General features: G+C 46.1%; 1 protein-coding gene across 8 annotated transcripts in view; it reads left to right on the forward strand.

The window, feature by feature from the left end:
• Positions 1–19,411, forward strand: part of DENND4C (DENN domain containing 4C) — a 164,963-nt gene that overhangs the window by 74,800 nt on the left and 70,752 nt on the right. For all 8 annotated transcript variants that reach the window (XM_038770216.1, XM_038770217.1, XM_038770218.1 and 5 more), the window contains 3 exons: positions 4,321–4,466; positions 9,042–9,077; positions 9,396–9,523. In XM_038770216.1, coding sequence (XP_038626144.1) covers positions 4,321–4,466; positions 9,042–9,077; positions 9,396–9,523 — 310 coding nt within the window. The remainder of the gene's footprint in view (positions 1–4,320; positions 4,467–9,041; positions 9,078–9,395; positions 9,524–19,411) is intronic.

The raw sequence follows: 19,411 nt of genomic DNA on the forward strand, positions 1-19,411 counted from the left end.
TGTCGCATTTATTGGGCGCCTACTGTGTGCAGGGCACTGTACTGAGCGCTTGGGAACTACACGTTGGTGCAGGAGCACTGTCCTAAATGTGCTTAGCCGTCGGACGCGTCACGGTGTGTTAGTGACGATGGTGTTGATTAAGCGCCGACTGTGTGCTGAGCGCTGTTCTGCGTGCTGGGGTAGGTCATCAGGGTGTCCCACATGGGGCTCCCAGTCTTAATAATAATAATAATGTTGGTATTTGTTAAGCACTTACTATGTGCAAAGCACTGTTCTAAGCGCTGGGGGGAACACAAGGAGATGAGGTTGTCCCATGTGGGGCTCGCAGTCTTCATCCCCATTTTACAGATGAGGGAACTTAATCTGGGGAAGCAGTGTGGCTCAGTGGAAAGAGTGGAAAGGCTTGGGAATCAATCAATCAATCAATCGTATTTATTGAGCGCTTCCTGTGTGCAGAGCACTGGACTAAGCGCTTGGGAAGTCCAAGTCGGCAACATCTAGAGCCGGTCCCTCCCCGCCGGCGGGCTCACGGTCTAGAAGGGGGAGAGAGGGAACAGAACATAGTAACCAAATCAAATAAATCGAATATGTACAAGTAAAATAAATAGAGTAATAAATACATATATACATCCCATTCATTCATTCAATCGTATTTATTGAGCGCTTACTGTGTGCAGAGCACTGGACTAAGCGCTTGGGCAGACCAAGTCGGCAACATCTAGAGCCGGTCCCTCCCCGCCGGCGGGCTCACGGTCTAGAAGGGGGGAGACGGACGACAGAACATATTAACCAAATCAAATAAATCGAATATGTACAAGTAAAATAAATAGAGTAATAAATACGTGCAAACATATATACATCCCATTCATTCATTCATTCATTCAATCATATTTATTGAGCGCTCCCTGTGTGCAGAGCACTGTACTAAGCGCTTGGGCAGTCCAAGTCGGCAACATCTAGAGCCGGTCCCTCCCCGCCGGCGGGCTCACGGTCTAGAAGGGGGAGACAGACAGAACATATTAACCAAATCAAATAAATAGAATATGAACAAGTAAAATAAATAGAGTGATAAATACGTACAACCATATATACATCCCATTCATTCATTCAGTCATATTTATTGAGCGCTCCCTGTGTGCAGAGCACTGTACTAAGCGCTTGGGCAGTCCAAGTCGGCAACATCTAGAGCCGGTCCCTACCCGCCGGCGGGCTCACAGTCTAGAAGGGGGAGACAGACAACAAGACATATTAACAAAATCAAATCGAATATGTACAAGTAAAATAAATAGAGTAATAAATATGTACAAACATATATACATCCCATTCATTCATTCATTCATTCAATTGTATGTATTGAGCGCTTCCTGTGTGCAGGGCACTGAACTAAGCGCTTGGGCAGTCCAAGTCGGCAACATCTAGAGACGGTCCCTACCCGCCGGCGGGCTCACGGTCTAGAAGGAAACATATTAACCAAATCAAATGAATAGAATATGTACAAGTAAAATAGAGTAATAAATGCGTACAAACATATATACATCCCATTCATTCATTCATTCAATCGTATTTATTGAGCGCTTCCTGTGTGCAGAGCACTGGACTAAGCGCTTGGGCAGTCCAAGTCGGCAACATCTAGAGCCGGTCCCTCCCCGCCGGCGGGCTCACGGTCTAGAAGGGGGAGACAGGGAACAACACGTATTAGCAAAATCAAATAAATCAAATATGTACAAGTAAAATAAATAAATAGAGTAATAAATACATACAAACATATATACATCCCATTCATTCATTCATTCATTCATTCAATCGTATGTATTGAGTGCTTACTGTGTGCAGAGCGCTGTACTAAGCGCTTGGGCAGTCCAAGTTGGCAACATCTAGAGCCGGTCCCTACCCGCCGGCGGGCTCACGGTCTAGAAGGGGGAGACAAACAGAACATATTAACCAAATCAAATAAATCAAATATGAACAAGTAAAATAAATAGAGTAATAAATACGTACAACCATATATACACCCCATTCATTCATTCAGTCGTATTTATTGAGCGCTTCCTGTGTGCAGAGCACTGGACTAAGCGCTTGGGAAGTCCAAGTCGGCAACATCTAGAGCCGGTCCCTACCCGCCGGCGGGCTCACGGTCTAGAAGGGCGAGACAGACAACGACACATATTAACCAAATCAAATAAATCGGATATGTACAAGGAAAATAAATAGAGTAATAAGTACGTACAAACATATATACATCCCATTCATTCATTCATTCATTCAATCGTATCTATTGAGCGCTTCCTGTGTGCAGAGCACTGGACTAAGCGCTTGGGCAGTCCAAGTCGGCAACATCTAGAGACGGTCCCTACCCGACAGCGGGCTCACGGTCTAGAAGGAAACATATTAACCAAATCAAATAAATAGAATATGTACAAGTAAAATAGAGTAATAAATACATACAAACATATATACATCCCATTCATTCATTCATTCAATCGTATGTATTGAGCACTTACTGTGTGCAGGGCACTGTACTAAGCGCTTGGGCAGTCCAAGTTGGCAACATCTAGAGCCGGTCCCTACCCGCTGGTGGGCTCACGGTCTAGAAGGGGGAGACAGGGAACAAAACCAAACGTATTAACAAAATAAAATAAATGGAATAGATATGGACAAGTAAAATAAATAGATAAATAGAGGAATAAATCCGTACAAACATATATACAGGTGCTGTGGGGAAGGGAAGTAGGGAAGGCGGGGGGGCTGGAGAGGGCGAGTCACAGGTCGTGGGTTCCAATCCCGGCGCCGTGACCTGGGGCGAGTCCCTGAACTTCTCCGGGCCTCGGTTCCCTCGCCTGGAAAACGGGGATGAAGACTGGGAGCCCCACGTGGGACAACCCTGATCGCCTTGTATCCCCCCCAGCGCTTGGCACATAGTAAGCGCTTAACAGATACCAACGTCATTATTATTATTATTATTAACCCCCATTTCACAGATGAGGTAACCGAGGCCCAGAGGAGCGAAGCGACCCGCCCAGGGTCACCCAGCTGCCACGCGGCGGGGCCGGGACGACCTCGGACTCCCAAGCCCGGGCGCTTTCCGCTAAGCCACGCTGCTTCCTTGCCTAGTGACACCAGGCTTCTTCCTAGAGAAGAACTCTCGTCACTCAGCCGGTGGTTACTTATTGAGCGCCTGTCGCGGGCAGAGCACCGTACTGGGTTCTCGTCTTGTCTTCTGCCGCCGAGGCGTCTCCCGGGACACGCCTCTCCCAGACCTCCTCTCAGCGGAAAGAGCCCGGGAGTCGGAGGTCGCGGGTTCAAATCCCGGCTCCGCCGCTTTCTTTCATTCATTCATTCATTCATTCATTCATCCAATCGGATTTATCGAGCGCTTCCTGTGTGCAGAGCACTGTACTGAGCGCTTGGGAAGGAGAAGTAGGCAACGTCCAGAGACGGTCCCGACCCGTGTCCTCGGACCCCAGAGCCCGGGCTCTTTCCGCGCGGCCTCTGAAGACTCAGGGCGGATTTCAAACTTCATTTAGGGCATGGCTTGGGCTCAGAATTCTTTTTGAAAGACGGCAACAGGTAGTGTCCTTTCGCTTTCCGGTCGGATTTCTCGGAAAACTACCTTCAGCGTGGCTCAGTGGAAAGAGCCCGGGTTTTGGAGGCCGAGGTCCCAGGTTTGAATCCCGCCTCCTCCAATTGTCAGCTGTGTGGCTTTGGGCAAGTCCCCTCACTTCTCTGGGCCTCAGTTCCCTCAGCTGGGAAATGGGACTGGGACGCCCTGATCGCCTTGTCACCTCGCCAGCGCTTAGAAGAGCGCTTTGCACATAGTAAGCGCCGAATAAATGCCGTCATTATTATCGTTATTACCTTTTGAAGCGTTGCCGTGGTTCCGAGTTCAGGTGACGCGCGTCCGCAGCCCGGTCCCGACGAGGTCAGACCGCACCCCGTTTTCCAGGAAACGTGGGAGTCGCGGTCAGGAAGGGCCCCTCGTTAGAGGAAAAGCCAGTTTTGTGGCACCCGGGCTGCACGCGTGTGCGCGGGCCGCCGGGTCTTCTGACACGGCATCGCTCCTCCATCCTGCCCGTCGCGCTCTGGCCGCCGCGTGTAGCGAAAACACGCGATCCGGCCGGCGAAGGGGATCTCACGGAGGGGCTTCCCGCACGCGTGGCTCCGTACGTCCCTTACACGGCTCCGACCTACGCGTGGGTGGCCGACCGGTTTCGCTCCCCTCGACCCCAGCCGGGGAGATCCCAAGCCGCGCTTCCGACGGGCCCCACGCCGGCGGGAAAGCCGGGATTTCACCGTGGCCTCCCTTTTCGCTCTCCCGTTGAGGTTTTTTAAAGAGCCGCGACCGAACCTACACCAGATTCTACAGCGTCTTAACCAAGACCCAGATTTTCATCCGTTTCATCGAGGAGTGCAGCTTTGTGAGCGATAAGGATACCGGATTGGCCTTCTTCGACGACTGCATCGAGAAAGTAAGTGTCACTACGCGCTGCCGGGCGTAACGGCTCAGTTTTTCCGAGCGGACTGCGCGGCACCGGGCGTTTTTGGGCCGCTGAAATCTGGTAACGGAAGCGGTGACAAGAAAACACGCGACCAAAACACGGCACAGTGCGTAGCATGATGAGCCAAGTGCCAAATACTGATAATGATGATGGTGATGGTATCTCTTAAGCGCTTACTATGTACAAAGCACTGTCCTGAGCGCCGAGAAGGTGGTCAGGTTGTCCCACGGGGGGCTCCCGGTCTCGAGCGCTTAGTACAGTGCTCTGCACACAGTAAGCGCTCAATAAATACTAATAATGATGGCATTTATAAAGCACTTACTATGTGCAAAGCACTGTCCTAAGCACCAGGGTGGTTACAACAGTCTTCTAGACCGTGAGCCCGCCATGGGGTAGGGACCGTCTCTAGATGTTGCCAACTTGGACTTCCCAAGCGCTTAGTACAGTGCTCTGCACACAGTAAGCGCTCAATAAATACGACTGAATGAATGAATGACTACAGGTTGTCCCGGGGCGGGGCTCGCAGTTTTAATCCCCATTTTACAGATGAGGTAAGTGAGGCGCAGAGAAGGTAAGTGACTTGCCCGTAGTCACACAGCTGACAGCCGGAGAGGGCAGGATGATTTATTTATTAAAACTCAGAGCGGACTTCAAACTGCGTTTAGGGTGCGGCTTTGACGGAGAATTTTTTAATAAAACGGCAACAGATAGTTTCTTTTTGCTTTTTGCCAAGGGGACTGTTGGAGGGGCAAGTAGTATTTATTGAGCGTTTTACCGCGCGCGGGAGGGTGGAGTTGGGGGAATCAGTCCTTGCCCTCGAGGAGCGACGGACGCACAATCGCTCATAAATGGGAGGGAAAAAGAGAATGGAAAGATGGAGAAGTGAACGTGTTAACGGAGTACGTACGCGGGGAAGTGCTAAGGATGGCAGGGAGTTTGTAAGTGGGGAGGAGACCGTCGGGAGGATGTGGCCCAAAAGCTACAGCCGACCGACGGACGGCGGGGAGAAGAAAACGACTCCCGGAGAAAGCGAGCTGTCAAGAGCTGTGATCTGGCCAATTTGGAGGGGATCGAATTCATTCATTTGTTCAATAGTATTTACCGAGCGCTTACCGTGCGCAGAGCGCTGTACCGAGCGCTTGGAAAGTCCAAGTCGGCGACGCACGGAGCCGGTCCCTACCCGACAGCGGGCTCGCGGTCTAGAAGGGGGAGACGGGCGGCAGAACAAAACGCGTGGACAGGCGTCAAAGCCACGTGCGCATCATTAACAGGATAAGTGGACTAGTAAATAGGTACAAGTAAAATAGAGTAGTAAATCTGTACAAATATATACCAGTGCCGTGGGGAGGGGAAGGAGGTAGGGCAGATGAGGGGATGGGGAGGAGGAGAGGAAAAAGGGGGCTCAGTGTGGGAAGGCCTCTTGGAGGAGGTGAGCTTTCAGGAGGGCTTTGAAGGGAGGAAGAGAGACAGCTTGGCAGATGGGCAGAGGGAGGGCATTCCAGGCCCGGGGGAGGACGTGGGCCGGGGGTCGACGGCGGGACAGGCGAGAACGAGGCCCGGTGAGGAGATTAGCGGCGGAGGAGCGGAGGGTGCGGGCTGGGCTGGAGAAGGACAGAAGGGAGGTGAGGTAAGAGGGGGTGAGGTGATGGGGAGCCTTGAAGCTGAGGGTGAGGAGTTTCTGCTCAATGCATAGGTTGATGGGCAGCCACTGGAGATTTTTGAGGAGGGGAGTGATGTGCCCAGAGTGTTTCTGCACAGAGATGATCCGGGCAGCAGCGTGAAGCGGGGAGAGACAGGAGGATGGGAGATTGGAGAGGAGGCCGATGCAGTAATCCAGGTGGGATGGGATGAGCGATTGAACCGGCAGGGTAGCGGTTTGGATGGAGAGGAAAGGGTGGATCTTGGCGACGTTGCGGAGGTGAGACCGGCGGGTTTTGGTGATGGATTGGATGTGAGGGGTGAACGAGGGAGCGGAGTCGAGGACGACACCAAGGTTGCGGGCTTGTGAGACGGGAAGGATGGTAGTGCCATCAGCAGTGACGGGAAAGTCAGGGAGAGGACAAGGTTTGGGAGGGAAGACAAGGAGCTCAGTCTTCGACATGTTGAGCTTTAGGTGGCGGGCGGACATCCAGATGGAGATGTCCTGAAGGCAGGAGGAGATGCGAGCCTGGAGGGAGGGGGAGAGAGCAGGGGCAGAGATGGAGATCTGGGTGTCATCAGCGTAGAGATGATAGTTGAAGCCGTGGGAGCGAATGAGGTCACCGAGGGAGTGCGTGTAGATGGAGGACAGAAGGGGACCGAGAATTGACCCTTGAGGAACCCCGACAGTAAGGGGATGGGAGGGGGAGGAGGAGCCAGCGAAGGAGAATGAGAATGAACGGCCGGAGAGATAAGAGGAGAACCGGGAGAGGACTAAGCGCTTACTCTATTATGATAATAATAATAAGGATGATGATGGTATTTGTTGAGCATTTACTGTGTGTAAGCGCTTACTCTATAATAATAATAATAATAAGGATGATGGTATTTGTTAAGCGCTTACTCTATAATAATGATAATAAGGATGATGATGGTATTTGTTAAGCGCTTACTCTATAATAATGATAATAAGGATGATGATGGTATTTAAGCGCTTACTATGTGTAAGCGCTTACTCTATAATAAGAATGATGATGGTATTTGTTAAGCACTTACTATGTGTAAGCGCTTACTCTATAATAATAATAATGAGGATGATGATGGTATTTGTTAAGCGCTTACTATGTGTAAGTGCTTACTCTATAATAATAATAATAATAAGGATGATGATGGTATTTGTTAAGCGCTTACTATGTGTAAGCGCTTACTCTATAATAATAATAATGATAATAAGGATGATGATGGTGTTTGTTAAGCGCTTACTCTATAATAATGAGAATAAGGATGATGATGGTATTTAAGCGCTTACTATGTGTAAGCGCTTACTCTAATAATAATAAGGATGATGATGGTATTTGTTAAGCGCTTACTATGTGTAAGCGCTTACTCTATAATAATAATAATAATAATAATAAGGATGATGGTATTTAAGTGCTTACTATGTGTAAGCGCTTACTCTATAATAATAATAATAAGGATGATGATGGTATTTTTTAAGCACTTACTATGTGTAAGCGCTTACTGTATAATAATAATAATAATAATAAGGATGATGGTATTTGTTAAGCGCTTACTATGTGTAAGCACTTATTCTATAATAATAATAATAATAAGGATGATGATGGAATTTGTTAAGCACTTACTATGTGTAAGCGCTTATTCTATAATAATAATAATAATAAGGAGTGATGATGGAATTTGTTAAGCGCTTACTATGTGTAAGCGCTTACTCTTATAATAATAAGGATGATGGTGGTATTAAGCGCTTACTATGTGTAAGTGCTTTCTCTATAATAATAATAATGAGGATGATGATGGTATTTGTTAAGCGCTTATGTATAAGCGCTTACTCTATAATAATAATAATAAAGATGATGATGGTATTTGTTGAGCACTTACTATGTGTAAGCGCTTACTCTATAATAATGATAATAAGGATGATGATGATATTTGTTAAGTGCTTACTATGTGTAAGCGCTTACTCTGTAATAATGATAATGAGGATGATGATGGTATTTGTTAAGCGCTTACTATGTGCTAAGCACCGTTCTAAGCACCGGGGGAGGTTACAAGGTGATCAGGTGGTCCCGCGGGGGGCTCCCGGTCTTCATCCCCATTTGACAGATGAGGGAACCGAGGCCCGGAGAAGTGAAGTGACTCGCCCCAAGCCACCCACGGTTGGCAGGGTCGGGATTGGAACCCGTGACCGGGCGCTTCCCACCGAGCCACGCCGCCGCTCTCGATGGGAAGCAGCTGCTCGCTGCTGCTTTTAGACTGTGAGCCCACTGTTGGGCAGGGACCGTCTCTATATGTTGCCAACTTGGACTTCCCAAGCGCTTAGTACAGTGCTCTGCACACAGCGCTCAATAAATGCGATTGATTGATTGATTGGGGGGACGGGAAGGCGTCGGAGGGTTTTGAGCTCGAAGATGATGGCAGTCCCCGCGGGAGCGTGTAGTACAGAGCCGGGCAGGCCGAGAGCTCGTCGCGGGCTGGAGACGGGGGGATGAGGGACGCGCGAAGGGATGAGGTCCCTGAGGGACTGAGAGTGTAGGATGAGCCGGATCCAGTCGTTCATTGTCGTATTTATTGAGCGCTTCCTGTGTGCCTAAGCGCTTGGGAAGGCCAAGTCGGCAACACACAGAGCCGGTCCCTCCCCGACGGCGGGCTCGCGGTCTAGAAGGGGGAAGTCTAGGATGAGGGACCGGTGGAATCGGACGGAGAAGTGGCGGTCGGAGCGAATCCCGTCGCGGCGGACCGGGGCCCGACAGCCGACAGCGGCCGGACGCCGTCCGGCCTGCCGGGAAAACCGCCGGGAGACCGATTCCCGGCCAGGGACCCCGGCCGGTCTCGGAATGGGAGAAGAAGAGACGCCTAACCGACTAATCGCGTTTCTCCCTCTTCCAGTTGTTTCCCGACAAAGGCGCGGAGAAAGGAGACAAGGTAATTTTCGTCGGCTTCCCCTTCCTCTGCCAAAAAGATATCCGGCCCGGAGACGGGCGCGTTTATCTCCGTGCCCGACTCAAAAAAAAAAAAAAGCCAACGCCACCGGCTCGCCCTCTCCGCTGCCGACCTGCTCACCGTACCCTCTCCACGCCGCTTCCGTGCCGTAATTCGTTTCTTTTAACGCCCGCCTCCCCCGGAGACCGTCAGCTCCCTGCGGGCAGGGAGCGCGTTTGGGAGGGCGTCGAGTCCGGCGCGCGGCCCGCGGGGAGAGCCCCGCCGTGATGGGTCTGACGGCCGAACCGTCGCTTATTGCAGTTTGATGCGGAGTCGGCGGACGCCAGATTGATCGAGCTCGATGACTCGCAGAAGAGCGAGCACACGGTGTTCGTAATGCCGCCGGAGCCCGCCCCCGAAGACGGACAAGACGGGTCGCCTAAATACAGGTAACCGGCGGGGCGGGAGACGGGTGCGAGTCGGCTACCGGGATTGGCAAGGGCGGAAACCGGGGATTCCACCTGCCAGGAGAAGCGGCGTGGCCTTCGCCCCCCATTTCCCAGATGAGGTCACTGAGGCACGGAGGAGGGAAGCGACTAGCCCCGGGTCCCGCGGCCGACACCCGGCGGAGCCGGGATGATGGTGGTGACATTTGTTAGGCGCTTACTATGTGCCGAGCACCGTTCTGAGCGCCGGGGAGGTTACAAGGTGATCAGGTGGTCCCACTTTGGGGGGGGGGGCTCCCGGTCTTCATCCCCATTTTCCAGATGAGGGAACATGAGGCTCAGAGAGGTGAAGCGACTCGCCGGCTGCCAGGTGGCGGAGCGGAATTCGAACCCGTGACCTCGGACTCCAAAGCCCGGGCTCTTTTCCGCCGAGCCACGCTGCTTCTCCGTTCAGGCTGTGGGCCACGGCCTGTGTCCGGCGTGATTGGCTTGTATCCACCCCGGCGCTTAGTACAGTGCCTGACGCAGTCATTCAGTCCTATTTATTGAGCACTTACTGTGTGCAGAGCACTGTGCTGAGCGCTTGGGAAGTACCATGCAGCTATAAAGAGAGAGACAGTCCCCGCCCGCGGCGGGCTCACAGCCCGGAGAAGCAGCGGAAAGAGCCCGGGCTTTGGAGTCCGAGGTCCTGGGTTCGAATCCCGGCTCCGCCACCCGTCAGCTGGGTGACTCTGGGCAAGTCACCTCACTTCTCTGGGCCTCGGTTCCCTCACCTGGAAAATGGGGATGAAGACCGGGAGCCCCCCATGGGACCACCTGATCACCTTGTCACCTCCCCAGCGCTTAGAACGGTGCTCGGCACAGCGTAAGCGCTTAGTAAATACCGTCATTATTATTATTATTATTAGAAGGGGGAGACAGACATCAGTACAAGCAAACAGGCATGAATATAAATAAATAATAGAATTATAGCTATCTCCAGAAGTGGGAAGCAGCGTGGCTCAGCGGAAAGAGCCCGGGCTTTGGAGTCTGAGGTCCTGGGTTCGAATCCCGGCTCCGCCGACCGTCAGCTGGGTGACTCTGGGCAAGTCACTTCACTTCTCTGGGCCTCGGTTCCCTCACCTGGAAAATGGGGATGAAGAGCGGGAGCCGCCCCCCCGGGGGATGACCTGATCACCTTGTCACCTCCCCAGCGCTTAGGACGGTGCTCCGCACGGAGTAAGTGCTTAACAAATGCCGTCGTTATTATTATTATTATTAGAGGGGGGAGACAGACATCAGTCCAAGTAAAATTTATTTTACTTGTACATAGCTATTCTATTTATTTTATTTTGTTAGTCTGTTTGGTTTTGTTCTCTGTCTCCCCCTTTTAGACCGTGAACCCACTGTTGGGTAGGGACTGTCTCTAGATGTTGCCAATTTGTCCTTCCCAAGCGCTTAGTCCAGTGCTCTGCACATAGTAAGCGCTCAATAAATACGATTGATGATGATGATGATAAACAGGCATCCATTTCTATTGATAAATAGAATTATAGATACAGACACAAGTGCCGTGGGGCGGGAAAGGAGGGAGAGCCGAGGAAAAGCGCCCGCTGTCGGGTGGGGACCGTCTCTAGAGGTTGCCGACTTGGACTTCCCAAGCGCTCAGTACAGTGCTCTGCACCCGGTAAGCGCTCAATAAATAGGACTGAGTGAATGAAGGAACGGGCAGGCCCCTGGGGGAGGAGATGCGCCCGCAGCAGGGCTCCGAAGGGCGGGAAGAGCGGGCGTCCGGCGGATTTGGGGAGGGAGGGCGTTCCGGGCCAGCGGACTGAGAAGGTTAGCGCCGGAGCGAGCGGGACGGGATGCCGGAGGAGAGACGGGAGGTGAGGGAAGAGGGGGCGAGGCGACGGAGAGAGCCTTAAAGCCGAGCGGGAGGCGTTCTCGTTGGCCACGGGGGCCGATGGGCCACCGCCGGCGATTTCCGACACGTTTCCGTAGCGGGATCATCGGGGCAGCGGAGTCGACCGGAGCGGGGAGAGGCGAGCGGGTGGGAGGCCGGGAAGCTGGCTGCCGCCCTTCTCCGGTCGGGATAGGCCGGGCGACCGCACCGAGGATGGAGAGGGGAGGGCGGATCCTTGGCGACGTGGGGAAGGTGAGACCGCCGGGATTCGGTGACCGACTTGGCTGTCGGTGCCGCCCGTCGGATTTACCGAGCGCTTACTCTGTGCTGGGCGCTGGGGCCCAACAGGTGGAAACAGTCCCTCCCCGCCGTGGCCGGCTCGAAAGGGGAGGCAGACGACGAAATAAGTAGAGAGACGTCAACGGCGCCCGGATAGATGCATCAGATCATCATATTATCAGTTATTAATTCTATACATATAAATTCTATAATCATTATTATTACTGTGAGCCCCCCCCATGGGACAACCTGATCACCTTGTATCCACCCCCAGCGCTTAGAACAGTGCTTTGCACATAGTAAGCGCTTAATAAATGCCATTATTATTATTAACATACCATAATTATTATATTACAGTATTATATTATCATAATCATGTCACAGATCATTATATTATTAGTTATTGATTATATACATATGACTTCTATAATCATTATATTATTACTGTGAGCCCCCCCCGATGGGACAACCTAATCACCTGGTATCCACCCCCAGCGCTTAGAACAGTGCTTTGCACATAGTAAGCGCTTAATAAATGCCATTATAATAATAATTATTATTCTCTGGGCCTCAGTTACCTCCTCTGTAAAATGGGGGTTAAGACTGTGAGCCTCCCCTTGGGACCACCTGATCACCTTGTATCTACCCCAGCGCTTAGAACAGTGCTTTGCACATAGTAAGCGCTTAATAAATGCCATTATTATTATTAACATTCCATAATCATTATATTACAGTATTATCATAATCACATTGCAGATCATTATATTATTAGTTATTGATTATATACATATAATTTCTATAATCATTATATTATTACTGTGAGCCCCCCCCCCCCCTGCCATGGGACAACCTGATCACCTTGTATCCACCCCCAGCGCATAGAACAGTGCTTTGCACATAGTAGGTGCTTAATAAATGCCATTATAATAACAATTATTATTATTATTCTCTGGGCCTCAGTTACCTCCTCTGTAAAATGGGGGTAAAGACTGTGTGCCTCCCCATGAGGCAACCTTATCACCTTGTATCTACCCCAGCGCTTAGAACAGTGCTTTGCACATAGTAAGCACTTAATAAATGCCATTATTATTAACATACCATAATTATTATATTACAGTATTATAATCACGTTGCAGATCATTATATTATTAGTTATTAATTATATACATATAATTTCTATAATCATTATATTATTACTGTGAGCCCCCCCATGGGACAACCTGATCACCTTGTATCCACCCCCAGCGCTTCGAACAGTGCTTTGCACATAGTAAGCGCTTAATAAATGCCATTATTATTATTATTAACATACCATAATTATTATATTACAGTATTATATTATCATAATCACATTGCAGATCATTATATTATTAGTTATTGATTATATGCATATAAGTTCTATAATCATTATATTATTACTGAGAGCCCCCCCAAGGGGACAACCTGATCACCTTGCATCTACCCCAGCGCTTAGAACAGTGCTTTGCACATAGTAAGCGCTTAATAAAAGCCATTATAATTATTATTACTATTATCATTATTCTCTGGGCCTCAGTTACCTCCTCTGTAAAATGGGGGTTAAGACTGTGAGCCTCCCCGTGGGACAACTTTATCACCTTGTAACCTCCCCAGCACTTAGAACAGTGCTTTGCACATAGTAAGCGCTTAATAAATGCCATCATTATTATTAACATACCATAATTATTATATTACAGTATTATATTATCATCATAATCGCATTGCAGATCATTATATTATTAGTTATTGATCATATACATGTAAATTCTATAATCATTATATTATTACTGTGAGCCCCCCCCATGGGACAACCTGATCACCTTGTATTTACCTCAGCGCTTAGAACAGTGCTTTACACATAGTAAGCGCTTAATAAGTGCCATTATTATTATTATTATTAACATACCATAATTATTATATTACAGTATTATAGTATCATAATCGCATTGCAGATCATTATATTATTAGCTATTGATTATCTACATATAAATTCTATAATCATTATATTATTACTGTGAGGTCCCCCCCCCCCCCCCCCCCCATGGGGCAACCTGATCACCTTGCATCTACCCCAGCGCTTAGAATAGTGCTTTGCACATAGTAAGCGCTTAATAAATGCCATTATTATTATTATTAACATACCATAATTATTATTTTACAGTATTATATTATCATAATTGCATTGCAGATCATTATATTAGTTATTGATTATATACATATACATTCTATAATCATTATATTATTACTGTGAGCCCCCCCCACCCCCATCGGACAACCTGATCACCTTGTGTCTACCCCAGCGCTTAGAACAGTGCTTTGCACATAGTAAGCGCTTAATAAATGCCATTTTTCTTATTAACATACCATAATTATTATATCACAGTATTATCATAATCATATTGCAGATCGTTATATTATTAGTTATTGATTATATACATATAAATTCTATAATCATTATATTATTACTGTGAGCCCCCCATGGGACAACCTGATCACCTTGCATCTACCCCAGCGCTTAGAACAGTGCTTTGCACATAGTAAGCGCTTAATAAGTGCCATTATTATTATTGACATGCCATAATTATTATATTACAGTATTATATTATCATAATCGCGTTGCAGATCATTATATTATTAGTTATCAATTATATACATATAACGTCTATAATCATTATCTTATTACTGTGAGCCCCCCTGCATGGGACAACCTGATCACCTTGCATCTACCCCAGCGCTTAGAACAGTGCTTTGCACATAGTAAGCGCTTTAATAAATGTCGTTATTATTATTATTATTATCCGATTAGAGCCGTGTGGGTGGAACGGAGGCAGGGATGCTAATAACAGTGACGTTTATTAAGTGCTGACCATGCGCGAAGCACCGACGCCAAGGCTACGGGCTCGGGAGACGCTGAGCAGATCCCCCGCGTGCACACCCGCCCCCAAAAAAATCCAAGGGCCTTTTCCGTGCTTTCCGCCTGGAAAATCACGGCTAGTCCGGAAATCCTCCTGAGCGAAGCCGGAGATTGAGGGATGCTCTTTTCTGGCCTCGCTGTCGCTTTCCTCTGAGAAACGGTGTGGCCTGGTGGTTAGAGCACGGGCCTGGGGGACAGAGGATCTGTGTTTTAATCCCTGCTCCGCCCGCTCCGTCACCCTCTCGGTGCCTTAGTTTCCCTTTCCTTCCTTCCTCCCTTCAGTCGTGTTCACCGAGCGCTCGCTGTGCGCGGAGCTCCGGACTGAGCGCTTGGGCGGTCCGAGTCGGCAACGTCTAGAGCCGGCCCCTACCCGCCGGCGGGCTCACGGGCTAGAAGGGGGAGACAGAGAACAAAACCAAACATATTAACATAATAAAATAAATAGAATAAATATGTACAAATAAAATAGAGTAATAAATATGTACAAACATATATACAGGTATGTGTATATATATGTGTGTGTATACGTATACATATGCATGCATGTATATATAGGTGTACATTCATTCATTCAATCGTATTGAGCGCTTACTGTGTGCAGAGCACTGTACTAAGCGCTTGGGAAGTCCAAGTTGGCAACATACAGAGCCGGTCCCTACCCGACGGCGGGCTCACGGGCTAGAAGGGGGAGACAGAGAACAAAACCAAACATATTAACAAGATAAAATGAATAGAATAAATGCGTACAAATAAAATAGAGTAATAAATACGTACAAATATATATATACATATATACAGGTATGTCTATATATATGTGTATATATATATGTATACATATATATATGTATATATGTGTACATTCATTCATTCAGTCGTATTTATTGAGCACTTACTGTGTGCAGAGCACTGTACTAAGCGCTTGGGAAGTCCAAGTTGGCAATATACAGAGACGGTCCCTACCTGACGGCGGGCTCACAGGCTAGAAGGGGAGACAGAAAACAAAACAAAACATATTAACAAGATAAAATAAATAGAATAAATATGTACAAATAAAATAGAGTAATAAATACGTACAAACATATACACATATATACAGGTATGTGTATATATATGTGTGTATATATATATGTATACATATATATATGTATATATGTGTACATTCTTTCATTCAGTCGTATTTATTGAGCACTTACTGTGTGCAGAGCACTGTACTAAGCGCTTGGGAAGTCCAAGTTGGCAACATACAGAGCCGGTCCCTACCCGACGGCGGGCTCACGGGCTAGAAGGGGGAGACAGAGAACAAAACCAAAGATATTAACAAGATAAAATGAATAGAATAAATATGTACAAATAAAATAGAGTAATAAATATGTACAAATATATATACATATATACAGGTTTGTGTATATATATGTATGTATATGTATACATATATATGTATGTATATATGTGTACATTCTTTCATTCAGTCGTATTTATTGAGCGCTTACTGTGTGCCGAGCACCGTACTAAGCGCTTGGGAAGTCCAAGTTGGCAACATACAGAGATGGTCCCTACCCGACGGCGGGCTCACGGGCTAGAAGGGGGGAGACAGAGAACAAAACCAAACATATTAACAAGATAAAATGAATAGAATAAATGCGTACAAATAAAATAGAGTAATAAATATGTACAAATATATATACATATATACAGGTGTGTGTATATATATGTATATATGTGTACATTTTTTCATTCAGTCGTATTGAGCACTTACTGTGTGCAGAGCACTGTACTAAGCGCTTGGGAAGTCCAAGTTGGCAACATACAGAGCCGGTCCCTACCCGACGACGGGCTCACGGGCTAGAAGGGGGAGACAGAGAACAAAACCAAACATGTTAACAAGATAAAATGAATAGAATAAATATGTACAAATAAAATAGAGTAATAAATATGTACAAATATATATACATATATACAGGTATGTGTATATATATGTGTGTGTATATATATATGTATACATATATATATGTATGTATATATGTGTACATTCGTTCATTCAGTCGTATTTATTGAGCACTTACTGTGTGCAGAGCACTGTACTAAGCGCTTGGGAAGTCCAAGTTGGCAACATACAGAGCCGGTCCCTACCCGACGGCGGGCTCACGGGCTAGAAGGGGGAGACAGAGAACAAAACCAAACATGTTAACAAGATAAAATGAATAGAATAAATATGTACAAATAAAATAGAGTAATAAATATGTACAAATATATATACATATATACAGGTATGTGTATATATATGTGTGTGTGTATATATATATGTATACATATATATATGTATGTATATATGTGTACATTCGTTCATTCAGTCGTATTTATTGAGCACTTACTGTGTGCAGAGCACTGTACTAAGCGCTTGGGAAGTCCAAGTTGGCAACATACAGAGCCGGTCCCTACCCGACGGCGGGCTCACGGGCTAGAAGGGGGAGACAGAGAACAAAACCAAACATGTTAACAAGATAAAATGAATAGAATAAATATGTACAAATAAAATAGAGTAATAAATATGTACAAATATATATACATATATACAGGTATGTGTATATATATGTGTGTGTGTATATATATATGTATACATATATATATGTATGTATATATGTGTACATTCGTTCATTCAGTCGTATTTATTGAGCACTTACTGTGTGCAGAGCACTGTACTAAGCGCTTGGGAAGTCCAAGTTGGCAACATACAGAGCCGGTCCCTACCCGACGGCGGGCTCACGGGCTAGAAGGGGGAGACAGAGAACAAAACCAAACATGTTAACAAGATAAAATGAATAGAATAAATGCGTACAAATAAAATAGAGTAATAAATATGTACAAATATATATATACATATATACAGGTATGTCTATATATATGTGTATATATATATATGTATACATATATATATGTATATATGTGTACATTCGTTCATTCAGTCGTATTTATTGAGCACTTACTGTGTGCAGAGCACTGTACTAAGCGCTTGGGAAGTCCAAGTTGGCAATATACAGAGACGGTCCCTACCTGACGGTGGGCTCACGGGCTAGAAGGGGGAGACAGAAAACAAAACAAAACATATTAACAAGATAAAATAAATAGAATAAATATGTACAAATAAAATAGAGTAATAAATATGTACAAATATATACACATATATACAGGTATGTGTATATATATGTGTGTATATATATATGTATACATATATATATGTATATATGTGTACATTCTTTCATTCAGTCGTATTTATTGAGCACTTACTGTGTGCAGAGCACTGTACTAAGCGCTTGGGAAGTCCAAGTTGGCAACATACAGAGCCGGTCCCTACCCGACGGCGGGCTCACGGGCTAGAAGGGGGAGACAGAGAACAAAACCAAAGATATTAACAAGATAAAATGAATAGAATAAATATGTACAAATAAAATAGAGTAATAAATATGTACAAATATATATACATATATACAGGTTTGTGTATATATATGTATGTATATGTATACATATATATGTATGTATGTATATATGTGTACATTCTTTCATTCAGTCGTATTTATTGAGCGCTTACTGTGTGCCGAGCACCGTACTAAGCGCTTGGGAAGTCCAAGTTGGCAACATACAGAGACGGTCCCTACCCGACGGCGGGCTCACGGGCTAGAAGGGGGAGACAGAGAACAAAACCAAACATATTAACAAGATAAAATGAATAGAATAAATGCGTACAAATAAAATAGAGTAATAAATATGTACAAATATATATACATATATACAGGTATGTCTATATATATGTGTATATATATATGTATACATATATATATGTATATATGTGTACATTCGTTCATTCAGTCGTATTTATTGAGCACTTACTGTGTGCAGAGCACTGTACTAAGCGCTTGGGAAGTCCAAGTTGGCAACATACAGAGACGGTCCCTACCCGACGGCGGGCTCACGGGCTAGAAGGGGGAGACAGAGAACAAAACCAAACATATTAACAAGATAAAATGAATAGAATAAATGAGCACAAATAAAATAGAGTAATAAATATGTACAAATATATATACATATATACAGGTTTGTGTATATATATGTATATATATATATGTATACATATATGTATGTATGTATGTATATATGTGTACATTCATTCAGTCGTATTTATTGAGCGCTTACTGTGTGCAGAGCACTGTACTAAGCGCTTGGGAAGTCCAAGTTGGCAACATACAGAGACGGTCCCTACCCGACGGCGGGCTCACGGGCTAGAATGGGGAGACAGAGAACAAAACCAAACATATTAACAAGATAAAATGAATAGAATAAATATGTACAAATAAAATAGAGTAATAAATATGTACAAATATATATACATATATACAGGTGTGTGTATATATATGTATATATGTGTACATTTTTTCATTCAGTCGTATTGAGCACTTACTGTGTGCAGAGCACTGTACTAAGCGCTTGGGAAGTCCAAGTTGGCAACATACAGAGACGGCCCCTACCCGACGGTGGGCTCACGGGCTAGAAGGGGGAGACAGAGAACAAAACCAAACATATTAACAAGATAAAATGAATAGAATAAATGAGCACAAATAAAATAGAGTAATAAATATGTACAAATATATATACATATATACAGGTGTGTGTATATATATGTATATATGTGTACATTTTTTCATTCAGTCGTATTGAGCACTTACTGTGTGCAGAGCACTGTACTAAGCGCTTGGGAAGTCCAAGTTGGCAACATACAGAGACGGCCCCTACCCGACGGTGGGCT

Source organism: Tachyglossus aculeatus, chromosome X3, assembly GCF_015852505.1.
Source record: "Tachyglossus aculeatus isolate mTacAcu1 chromosome X3, mTacAcu1.pri, whole genome shotgun sequence".
In the NCBI taxonomy this organism is placed as follows: Eukaryota; Metazoa; Chordata; class Mammalia; order Monotremata; family Tachyglossidae; genus Tachyglossus; species Tachyglossus aculeatus.